We start from the raw sequence: 12,768 nt of genomic DNA on the forward strand, positions 1-12,768 counted from the left end.
CCAATGAGGATCTTCAAACAAATGTCGCCCCCTCACCCCCTTATTTAGCTGATATGATGTACAAATGTCGCCCCCTCTCAAAATACAATGTATAAATGTCACTCAACCCCTGATACTCCTGACCCTCAAGACAAGACCAGCACAGGACATTTCACTTGTCTTTATTTTCAAAATAGTGTGGGTTATTCGAGTACATTATGTGCTAAATCTTTTTACAAAATAAGCGATGCCTCTGCACTGCAGACACACTGCTACAAGACTCATGGGGTCAAGACCATGTGATTCTTAAATAACAACTGTACACGTGGAACATTTTCCTTAAAAGGAAATTTTGAGTGAAAGTTCCAATCAAACCTAAGCGCAACACCTTTCTAAGTTGACTGCCTAAAAGAAACGGAGAGTGGAAAAGTGGAATAAGGTAGGTATATATAGCTTCTCGACCCCGTCTAACTTCCCTAAAAATTACGAGTTTCTTTACTCATTTGTCATTGGGGAAGGTGCATCTATGCTAATTGTCACACTAAAATATAATGATTACTGACGCGATTAATGAATGTCAAGATACTACGAGATTCATGTTTTAGCGACAATGATGTTGCACCATGACAAATAAATCTCATTGTGTCGTCAACACACACACACTAAGTCAAGTTTTTTAAGGGTTTATAACACAAAGCGGTGGCATCTATTGAAAGAAAAACGTCCAAAACATGATATCTTATTGTTTTGACAACATTAAGTGATGGAGATCCGAAACACTACGTGCATGTCAAGCTCAATATCTGCTTTTGCGTACGCACCCTGGCGTCAATCGTGCTTTTTAATAACACACGGCCTGTAAAGAAATTAAAGCACGTGTTTTGCTAGTGTTGCTGTATATATTATTACTATAAGCTATTGAACTTGAATGATTTTAGAAACATATCTAAAGGAAGGAAGAAGATGGTTGATTTTCGTATGATTTTCGTTGACTCAATCTATCCACAATTTAGTTCCTAAGTCCCAATTCCCTGCCCAGCAAAAAGAGAGAACGAAGAAAGGTGACTATGGGTTAACTAGATGCAGTATGGCCCTTGTTGTAAAACAGAAAAGCCCAACAAATAGGGTGTGAAAATAGTAGGCATATGATCTAATTGTGTCACTCCTTATCCTTGAGGACACGAAGGCGGCGGTAAGGATTAATAGTGATCTTTAGCAAACCGACAGTACCGAGCAGGATGGCGACGATTGAAAAGAATGCTATAGATTCAAGAGTTCAATGGCAGTACCTGAAAATGCTTTCTGTCTACTGTCTCAGTAAACCGCAAACAATCGCCCAATTTAACCATTTAGGTACAGCAGAGATAGAAATTCATTTCTGAGCATTTCTTTAAAAGAATTTGACACCCTCCTGCTCATCGCCAACCGTTATGCTTAAGGTCCCAAAGCTCCCTAGCCACCCTCGCGCCCTTGTGTCCTGTGCTTGTCTACATACTACGGACATCACCACCACTCATGCCCATCACGTTCACATCAGTAGGGCTCATCTGGCCGTTGCGTCGCTTCAGCTCCTCCAGCTTCTTGTTCCAGGCGATGTAGAAGCGCTGGACCTCGTTCATCATGGCTTCCTCAATCTCGGTACACTGCTGGGCGACCAAGTTCTCGTACGAAGTCTCTGGGGTCACAATGCGCTCAACTTCTGCAATGGGGCGACCAGGAAGATTAGTGCGATACGACGATCAGGAAGATTAGTGCGATGTGACGCTCAGAAAGATTAGTGCAATGTGACGATCAGGAAGATTAGGGCGATGTGACGACCAGGAAGATTAGGGCGATGTGGCGACCAGGAAGATTAGTGCAATAATGTGACGATCAGGAAGATTAGTGCAAAAATGTGAGACAATCAGGATTAGTACGATTAGACGATCAGGAAGATTAGTACGTGGCAATCAGGAAGATTAGTATGATGTGACGGTCGGGGTTAATATTCCTAAAGAAGTCATAAGATATTGAAGAATTAAACTTTTTTTCCCGTCAAATATTGCGGCATGCACTTTTCGCGCCATTTTTGTTGTTGATGTGAAAAGAGGTTTCACGAGCATCAGGAGCGCCAGAAAACGTAAAATGGCCATCAGGTCATCAGGCTGTTCTTTTAGAGAAATAGCACCTAAATAGTTAAAATTATCCAAAGGTCGGAGCGCTGCGCCAAGAATTGGTGTTCACGGTACGATTTTGTTGACAAAGCCAGGTTGGGGAGCCCAGCAGTTCTGACAGAAGTCTTCCAAAATCAAAGCAATATACAAGCGAGGAGATTCGAGGAATTCCCATGCTCAAGATCAGCTATTAAACAAGGGTGTTCAGTGCGAATCGAAATATGACATTCATACAAAACGGAACTCCTGTTCACAAAACTAAAGTTACTTATTAAATGTTGCCAACATAAATTGCCAAATTCTATAGAAAGGGACGAATGACCAGCCAATTAACCTAACCATGAACCGATAGAAAATGTTTAGAGTATTTTGGACAAGTAACATCTCGATCCATCGCCGAGGACGATAAAATAACTAAAGAGGTACCTCCGTGCTTGGCGAAATGTATCAGTAGATATATCACAGGGACTTTTTCACTTTATACCCAAGCGCATAAAAATTGTAATAAAAAACAAAGTAGGCCGCTCTATTGAATTTTCGTATTCACACACATCATATGCAACACTTTTCATGCTGCTGTTTTGTAAGACTTGTTTTTTTTTTACTCAATTTAAAAAGTGCACGAACTTTTGATCCACCCTGTAATGATAACACTCGTTGGGCGCGATGCTTTCCTAAGAATTATAAGAATTATACTGTATAGCAAATACGAACCTGTCTTTGCCTCCTTGGGCTGGCGAGGTCTCCAGTAGGCGAACTCCCAGATAAGTCCGCAGATAGTGAGGGCCGCCACGAGACCAAGGCAGGTGTAGATAGCTTGCTGGAAGACGGGGGACTCTGCGTCAAACAGGTTGCTGGTCTTCTCAACCGCTGCACCGCCGCTAGGATCCTAGCATAGGGAATGCAATAAAATCACTGCGCCATAGGGCAAGGTGAATGCAAGTAGTGTTGAGTAGTGTTTCAAGTTGCCCCTAGGTAAACTCAGTTTTTGTGCATGGCTCTTCACGTGCAATGTGCCCTATTGTTTAACTAGTTCTACGTACATAGCTATACTTACATCCATAGTCTTAGCCTTGGTCTGGATGATAGAAGTGATGTCCGTCTCCATGCTGTTCAGGTGCTTACGCATGCACTGCTCAAAGGAATTCTCCCTGAGTGGTCCAGCGATCACGAATCCGTATGCAAACTGATGATCCACGACCGTCCCGACACGCAGGTTGCTGTTGCCAAGGATCTTGTTGTCTGCGACTCGAGCCCAGTAGCCTGCAACATAGCTGTCTAACAGCGCTCCTTGAGACGTCGTACCTGGAGCCAGGATGGCATCCGTCATCTCCTGTACGCTTTTCTTTTCTGGGATCAAAACAGAAACACAGTCAAAATCTCGGGTATTTCTTGGTGTTACGGAGAGCTTTTTTTTGGTGCTCAAGGCCTTTGCACTCTATTTCATTGTCTCGTTCTAAGGTCTTTATTTTTGGCTTTTGTTGCATTGTGTTTTTGTTGCTGGTGCTGGTGCTCCGTAACACCAAGAAACTACCAAAATCTCTTATTGAGAAGCGAAAAAAGTGTCACACTCACTCAGGCGTGTACACAGGGGGGTGCGCAGGGTGCACCGCACCCCCCCCCTTGGCAGCCGTAAAAAGGGTAATTTCTTATTAAGAAATCTTCAAATACATACCATATGATACCTATGACTGCGAACCCCCCCACCCCCTACTCCTGGGTACGTCATTTTTCCACTTATTGGCGGGTATGAGGGAGTCACACAGAGTTCTTCACTGAACTTTTCCAAACATTGCGGTCTCTCGCCAAGCCTGCCGTCAGGCTCTACACTTTCAGGTCATTGCCTGTGACACAAGAGTGTTGAATACGATTTTTTTACACGGACCTCGTCGAATTTTCGACCGCTCAAAAATCATTCCTGTTATGTGCCACATTTATTTATATATTTTTGTGTTAGACACTACCACAACGTTAGCATGTTTCGTAAATCCGCGTGTTGGCCTAGATACTTTCTCTTGTATTGACTTGGAGTAAAAACGTTACAAAAAAGGAAAAACGTTAAACTTTTGGTTGCAGTTCGACTCACAGAAACGTGTTTGCTTAAGTTCGCTAATACTACATCTACATTGACACCTTCCCCACGAATCCACTCTTAATACAGATAAATCGTACCCTCTTTGCTACTGACCTTTGACCTTTGCGTTGCTCCTCACCCCTAGTCTCTGCTCCTCTGTATTTTTCATAGCAACAACCTGTATCGGAAATATCTCAGTTACTTGAATTCGCCGATTAAAGTGGGAAGCTTCTCGTGACTATGTTTTTTTTTCAGGAGTATAAAATGGCGCCCTCTATGATATCAGTTTAACATTCAGGCATCATTCACGCTGGGCATCAAGGATTATTGACAACCCTTTTTCTATCGACTGATGCTTTGCTGTGTTTTACCTCAGAGCCGTACAGCTTGACCTCGTTGCTGAGAGAGATGGCCGTTAGCGATGTGGTGACGGTAGCGGTGAAGATGGAGATAATGACCAGACCAATGAGAACCCAGACGAACGCAAAGGTACGGGCGAGAACAGAGCGTGGGGCACGGTCACCATACCTACCACACGCAAATCACAACAGAGGTCATCACCAGAGTAGGCGTCTTGTACTAAGGGATCACGTGACTTTTTGGGTGGCAAACTAGCGCGCGCTCCGGCAACAGCAAGTACAATAGATATTGTAATAACAATATTATAATATATACATGGTAAAATAATACTAACGCACCCTACAGTTGTCATAGATACGAAGGCCCACCAGAAACCTTCCCAGGTTCCTCTGAAGAACGAGCGCGGGAATTCCTCGGGATTCCAGTAGGTATCCTATAGGAGATAAAATGATGTTAAAACAGTATAATTTGAGTCAAAATGCGGCGAGGTATTGTAAAACTGTGGTTCTCCTAATTTGTGACTTTCACTGAAAAGCCAAAATAAACACAAAAATGGATGTGCCCCTCACGCCAAAGGAAAAAGGAAAAAACCTTTCAATGAATATTTCTGATATTATCGTATGAAAGTGACGCTCCATGACTACTGACTGCAGACAGACCTAGACTTACCAGTGCCCAGACGATGATTCCCGAAAGAGCAGCCATAATCAAGGTGAGCAAAAGAACCGGCCATCCCTGGAACACGGCGTTCATCACAGCCTCAGCCGCAGCAGAGGAGTCTTCCTTCTTCACGATAAACACAACGCCCGGGGACTCGACCACCGGGTAGAATGGATAGTCCTACAATGCACAATAACACCATTACTACCACCCGAAACACATTAGGACTCGACCACCGGGTAGAATGGATAGTCCTGTAATGCACAATAACACCTTTACTAGCGCACGCAAACAAATTAGGACTAGATCTAGTCCTACCACACATAAAACAGGTAGATAGGCTATTTATATATAGTTGATAGAGAGAAAAAGAAATCCGGTGAACCTCAGCTTCTAAACGAAATTTTCTTAATGTTGAAAAGAACTAAAAATGAGAATTATTGAAAAAAAAAACCTCAATAAGTCAGTATTAAGGGCGTGTAAATAAATAAGTCATCGAAAATGCACAAAAAATACTGGGTCAGGATAATATAAGAGCCCGCAAGTCGTACCTGGAAGCGGATCTCCTTCATCTCGCCATATATGGGCAGGCTGATGACCGTGCCGTTGAGTCCGATGTGTTTCTTCACTTCCTCCGAGTCGTTTGCGGGTTTGTTGTAACTGATGTTTACGCATGCCCCGCAACAGCTGTCAACCAGTTGGCGAAGCACTTGTGGGAAAATCCCCTCGACTGGCTGTAAGACGAGGGACAAGACAAGACAAGAATAACGCTCATGAACATTTTGGCCTTTTTTTTAACACGCACATGTACATGACATAACTTTAAATTGTTTTATGAGTATTTTTATGAGTATTTGAACGTCAAAACCCTGCCCGCGGTGGCCGGGAGGCAATACAAACGACGGTTAGGTACAGATGCTACTAAAGTTTGGTACATATGGTACTAAGCTTTACAATACACCAAAAACTGGAAATCGACTCTGCCAAATTTTCGTCTTTAATAAGACTTCTTCAGGGCAGACTCATTTTGATTCAGATTTGATTTGATTTTGATTCATTTTGATTCATTTCATTCAGGGCAGACTCATTTTCAAAATTTGGCAGAGTCGATTTCCAGTTTTTGGTGTATTGTATTCATTGTTCTGGTACGAGATCGCGACAGTTTGGGCTTTTTTATTCTATTGGTACTAAGCTTTGGTATAGATGGTGCTAAGGTTTGGTATAGATAGTGCTAAGGTTTGGTATAGATGGTGCTAAGGTTTGGTATAGATGGTGCTAAGGTTTGGTATAGATGGTGCTAAGGTTTGGTATAGATGGTGCTAAGGTTTGGTATAGATGGTGCTAAGGTTTGGTATAGATGGGGCTAAGGTTTGGTATAGATGGTGCTAAGGTTTGGTATAGATGGGGCTAAGGTTTAGTAGATGGGGCTAAGGTTTGGTATAGATTGTGCTAAGGTTTGGATCTTGGTTTTGTATCTGTCTTGTTACCTTCCTTTCTATACAAAGTTACAATATATTTCGTTAGAAACTGTCTCTTACCGATAATTTCCCGTTTGACTCTTTCTTCTGGTAGATGTAAGGTGGGATCTCCCACCAGTCAACGTTCAGTGTCGTCGGACAAACTGCACTTTTGGGCTTACAGTTTGACGGCGCTGAAAATAATGGTAGGAAAACAGCTAAGTCATTGGTAGAGTTTTCTTATCCTTTTCGTGCGAGCTAGCAGATATTCTATTGGACAATCATTAGGTCAGGGGGCATAAAGAGCCCATCATGACGTCAGGGGGGACTTGAGAGCCCATCATAAAGTCAGGGGGGACTTGAGAGCCCATAATGAAGTCAGGGGGGACTTGAGAGCCCATCAGTACCCCTGTACAAAGGTACCCCTGAGCAAAGAACACACACATCAGTGTTCCAAAGAGTTTTGAACATGACTGTATTGTTCATCATCACTTTTGATGGGGGTAGGCACTCGAAATAAAATCTTGTAATACAAAATCACCTGTAAATGTCATTTCAGCGTGTACGTAATCTTTCTTGTAGGATAGCAGAAAAAACAACAAATGAGTTTAAAAAGAGATAGTAATCAGGTTAGAATGATAAGTGTACATAGGCGTTATAGTGAAGGGTTGCAGAAAACAAAGAAGTTTGTATGAGAGATTTCTTTCAACTTTACAAGTTCATATCACCTTTTTCGAAAATACAAATGACTCTTGATACGACAGAATAATAACTCCTTACGGAAGCAGGATGCTTAAATACAATAGCCAATAAATGCTGGCATTCTTACCTCGGTACGGGGTTTGTGCAAGTGAGCTATTAGCTATGAGTGCCATCGTGCTATTAGTCAGCTCCGACCAATTTCTAGACACTAAGAGGACAAAGTCTATAGAGCAGAGCAGAGACAGACAATACAACAAGGTATAGAGCAATAAAAAGAACCCAAAGAATTAGACGTTTAGTCAGTGGCAGATTCAACAAGATTTTAGAATATGAAGAAAGACATAGCTTTTTGGTTGAGCGGACTGCAAAGCAAAGAAACAAGAAAAGGGAAAGTAAAAAGATAGATAAGGAATGCAGAACAAGAAGTTCAGGAACAAGAAAAGGGAAAGTAAAAGGGATAGATAAGGAATGCAAAACAAGTAGTTCAGGAACAAGAAAAGGGAGAGTAAAGGGATAGATAAGGAATGCAGAATAAGTTGTTGAGGAACAAGAAAAGGGAAAGTAAATAGATAGATAAGGAATGCAGAACAAGTAGTTCAGGAACAACAAAAGGGAAAGTAAATAGATAGATAAGGAATGCAGAACAAGTAGTTCAGTAACAAGAAAAGGGAGAGTAAATGGATATATGGAATGCAGAACAGATTGTCCAGCCACGATGGCTATGCGTAATTGGGATAAACTTTACAGTTCAAGCACAAACGCGATAAATATCAGGTACTAGTGAAGGGGCAACTTCTGCAGAAATAATAACTCGGCAAAGCCTTTGGGACAGAAAGAAAGGAGACCCTAGCAAAAAGACAAAACGTGTCATTCAGTTGCTGTTTGTTTACACTTGTTGACAGTGCAGTGCTATTAACTAGAGGGTCTATTTGATTAGAATGTCTAGAGATCTAGCACAGAGGGGTGGAACTTTTAAGAGTTGCATTCCCAGAAATAAGGGACATTAGCCAGCAGTTTCTCTGGGCTCACATTTTGCACATTCCTGCGAGGAATAACAGCGGTATCACAAATAAAAACAAGATTCCGGCCAGCACAGGGGCTTCCCTTTTGTTGTTACACTAGAAGTTTTTAATCAGGTTGACTAAAATTCCAAATTAAAGTAGTATTAGCGGTATTTAAACGTGTAAGGGGCATCTCTGATTTGATACGTCCAATGATAATGGAAGTGCGGCAGTCTTGTTGAGGTTGGAAAACATTATATGCGCAAATTTAAAAAAAAATGTATTTTAGAAAGGCTTTATGGTTCCCCTGTGTCTATCCCAGAAAGCCGTGGGGCCGTTTAAAAACAAAATGGAGAACGGACGAACGGAAAGAAGTTGTTCTTGCGGAGCGCACCGTTTTCCTTGCTTCAGTCTGTATCTTAAAGACAACAATAATGGTTCCTGAACTAGGCATAACTACATCAAATGTTATTTCTTCGGGAACAAAATTGGAAGGCGCTACTGCCTATTTTATTGGCCAATTTGATGGAAGGACAGTCGATTTACCAATTTCGAGTCCGGCACCTGTGATGCGGCGAACAGTTCTATCTTTTAAACGACTACTTTTATGCCCGATTTCAATGAAATTACAAAGAATGTATGGAGGATTGTATGCTCTCAAGCGAACAAAAGTGCAATGTCCAAGGAACAATTATAGGGCTTTCTCTGGCATCGTTTGAACGGAAAGTGTATCACTCGAATGGCAAGGGTTTTTTTTTCGAGTCCTGCATCGTGAGCCCAAAATCTCTGAAACGAGAAAATTTTGATAAATTGTGATGTCTCCTCACATTTCCTTATAATAAATGGCAGCCATTTTGACATTGTATGTGCACTATTACGCATGCGTGGTGGCCATGTTGTCTCTTATTTCTGGTAATGGAAGGGCAAATCAGGCAAGGTAGATGTAAGGCATCTAAAGCAAAGATCATCCAGAGAAAAACAAACCATGTTATAAAAATGTCTTAAGGCCTGATTAAACTAGGCGACATGGTCGAGCGCGAAATGTAGCGCGCGACATGTCTCCTAAATGTTTCCTAGTTTAGCCACCACCAAAAACATGTAGCGCGCGACATATCTTCTAAATATTTCCTAGTTTAGCCACCGCCACAAACATGTAGCGCTCGACAAATTTTGTAGAACGCAACACGAAAATGTTTCCCAACTATCCGAGAAACAATTATTTGTCGCTGCTGCAAAATTTGTCGTGCGCTACAGTGTCTCTCTGGGTGGCTAAACTAGAAGACATGCATGCGACATGTCGAACGCTTTAGGCGGGCCTTTAGAAACAACTTTGGACTCTAGAGGTATTAGAAACTTTTGAGTTTCTGTTACACGAAACCTCAAAGAAGCGTTTTAAAATAACAGACAAGACAAAATTCCACATTAAGCCAATGTTTTGAAAGCGAAGCTAATAAAAAATGAAGAACTAGTAAAATAATAAGTGATGCAATTTATTAAGTCAGTTGCGTCTAACAGTTTTGACATTTTACTGGAAGTGGAAAAAAGGAATATAAAGTATATAAAGTATATATATGAAGACGGCAAAGTCGAAAAAGATAAAATTTACGAGGTTGAGCATGGAATGATCTAAGCTCAGTGTAAGACAGCAACTGCCTGCTAACGCTCAAAACAACCCCGGTTAATTAGCTGAACGGGACAAGGAAGCGGATGCCGCGTAATGCAGGCCTCTTCTTGGCAAGCTACTTCAATACATCTTCCAAATACGGTGGGTCCAGTCCTTCTGGTATGTTATAAGACCGGAGGCCTTACTTTTAGTCAATGACTAAAACCCTCTTGGTTTTTGAAAATAATTTTATGAAAGTGTCGGAAGGATGCATAACGACAACTGTGCTTTATAAGATATGATAAAAAAAATAATACAATATTCATCCGCTAATAAAACTCTCACAGAAAGCGGGCAAGCTTTTAATTTATTTAGACCAAGTTTATTTGTAATGAATAGAAAAATGTACACAATTTAAGAAGGATTATAAAAAGGTATGAATCGTGGAGGAACAAAAGTTCAAAAGACGAACTGGAAATTTCTATAAAAATGTTTTCACACAGTGCGTGGCGGAATATTCAATGCTTTTAGTCTTTTGTTTTGCAAAACATTGCTATAACCTCCAGCTTAAATAGCTTCACAAGGGTTAACATTTTTCGAAAAAGATTGATTTTTATAAAAAGATATTCAAATTTTGTCGATTCTCCTGTAATGGCCAAACAAACAAAACACCTCAATGCAAAATAGATATAAACTTTATCTATCAATTTTAATTTTCAGCCAATCACTGGGGTAAAAAAGTTCCTTTTTACTAAACATTGTCGTATTTTTGGTATTCTTCTAAAAACTTTCAGGTTTTAGAGAAATTGGGCTCCTTTGAGGGACTCATGTGGCTTAAATAGTTTAGAAAAAATAATATACTACCATGGTAATATTTTAGAATATAACATGACCTTGGATTTAGCTGCGAAATTATCCAAAATCGTTTCCCATTTTCAAAACTTCGGGCACAATCAGAACTATCAGCATATGTATATGTTGCTACGATAAGAAAACGCAAATTTTCATATTTTTAACTGCAATTATTACGGTCATTTGGAAGTTTCTACTAATGTTATAGTTTTTCTGTACCACCTTAACCTTAACAATTTTTATGTTTTATTGTATACACTCGTTTCGAAATAGTTTGTAACTGACAAGAGAGCTACATATAAAAAAAACTAGCGAAGTCATAACATAAATTATTTACATCTTACCGAAATGAGTATTGAAATTGGTTTTATCTAACGCCATCCCGACCACAACTTTTTACATTTCGTGTAAAATGTAATGGGAATGTTGTTTGGCTATAATAATACCGACAGGCTGGAAATAACAGTAGGTAAAATCAAATCCCCTGTTCGTGGATACCAAAGTCAATATCCCCGGCACACAGCCGTCATCGGAGGTGTTGGAATAAAAAAAACATTATTTTCACTTATTTTCTATTCTCGAAATCTAAAAAAAAACAATAAGACCACTAAGCAAAGCATTCAAGCAAAACTCACGGAATAAAATAAAATAAAGGATTTGGATTGAGAAAGATGTATAATCACTTATAGCGAGCACAATCGCCATAGGATTGTAAACACAAATCCTTGTATTATTTCAACATCCTTCTATTTCCTTTTTATTGTGCATGTGGTATTTGGGGAACACATCGGACGGAAAATAAAGCTTCTCTATTTACTTCCCGAGTGCTATGAGCGATGGCAAAGTTTTCTGACACGTTTTTAACAAATTTAACTTACCTACAACTGTTGTGTTCGTAGGTGAAGTTGCGTTTTGTGCGGATATCGAGGCAAAACACCAGGCCATCAGAACTAGCGCTAAAAACTGAAAATAGTTCATATTTCTTTCCAGTAAACCCAACGGCTACTAAAGCTTGCTATTTTCTCTTATTCAGTCCTTGTTAAGATGAAGACTTCTTTACATATATGTTTGTCACCCAAAGGGAACTTTTAGGACTGACGAACTGCCGAGCAGAAATGCTAATTTTCTAGGTTCCCTAGCGATGGCTTTCGTAAGCCGAATAGCTTAGATCGCATTCATTATTAATCACACTTATCGCAGGAATGCTTAAATTAAATCCTTGGAAATCGAGAATGATTACGCTTAGTATACTTCATGTGGCTTTCGAAAACAGCTTTATTAATTACTGAGTTAGATTTGGTCTTTTAGGGGGTTACATTTTCGCGCTTTTCTGGAGTTTTCTGGGATTTCCTGCGTTGGGCGAATTGCAGGTGGTTTTGCTCCTCTCCGCCTAATAAACACATCTCAATTCAAATGCTAATATCCCAATTTCATGTGAATTTTGTCTAGTACCTTAAAATTCGTGAAAAGAAGATTGAAGGCAGTACTATAAACTACTTGTGTTAATCAATTCGAGCATTTCACTGGTAATAGTGAGAAAATCTCCATAAAACCTCAAAGCGAAATACAAACGCAGCTGTATGCGTTTTTCACCAAAAGCGCGTGATAACAAAATTATTTTTTTGTTCTACTCTTTTCCCTTAATGCCCTTGAATATACCGTTAGAGGCCAACAAGAGAGGCAAACTCCAAAAAACAATCTTAATCGGCTCAAGTTTGTGGGTCTCTTATGACAATGTATTATTACGAAAACAATAGTGATTTGCGAAAAATGACACAGTGGAAGGTAAATGTGATTTATTGGCTTTCACATCAAACCTCGAAAACACAAATGAATCAAAGGAAAAATTAACGGACAAAATAAATGGTTGAGCCGTTCCTTTGGCTAAATACCTATGAAATACGGATACGAGGAGATAACTGTTCTT

The 12,768-nt window shown here is 40.2% G+C and overlaps 1 protein-coding gene across 2 annotated transcripts; it reads right to left on the reverse strand.

Moving 5' to 3' along the window:
• Positions 1–144: 144 nt before the first annotated feature.
• LOC5521689 lies at positions 145–12,007 on the reverse strand. Of its 2 annotated transcripts, XM_032366877.2 has the most exons (11): positions 11,720–12,007; positions 7,513–7,593; positions 6,765–6,877; positions 5,778–5,960; positions 5,236–5,406; positions 4,905–4,999; positions 4,578–4,734; positions 4,321–4,384; positions 3,190–3,482; positions 2,847–3,021; positions 145–1,678 (listed from the first exon to the last, which is right to left on the reverse strand). In XM_032366877.2, exons 1-11 carry the CDS (start codon positions 11,817–11,819, stop codon positions 1,467–1,469), a joined length of 1,644 nt encoding a protein of 547 aa, XP_032222768.2. In that variant the 5' UTR covers positions 11,820–12,007; the 3' UTR covers positions 145–1,466. The 2 variants fall into 2 exon arrangements, with proteins under 2 accessions (XP_032222768.2, XP_032222769.2); XM_032366878.2 differs by lacking the exon at positions 7,513–7,593 and having other exon boundaries at positions 11,720–11,999.
• Between the last annotated feature and the right edge of the window lie 761 nt (positions 12,008–12,768).

Source organism: Nematostella vectensis, chromosome 2, assembly GCF_932526225.1.
Source record: "Nematostella vectensis chromosome 2, jaNemVect1.1, whole genome shotgun sequence".
Lineage (NCBI taxonomy): Eukaryota > Metazoa > Cnidaria > Anthozoa > Actiniaria > Edwardsiidae > Nematostella > Nematostella vectensis.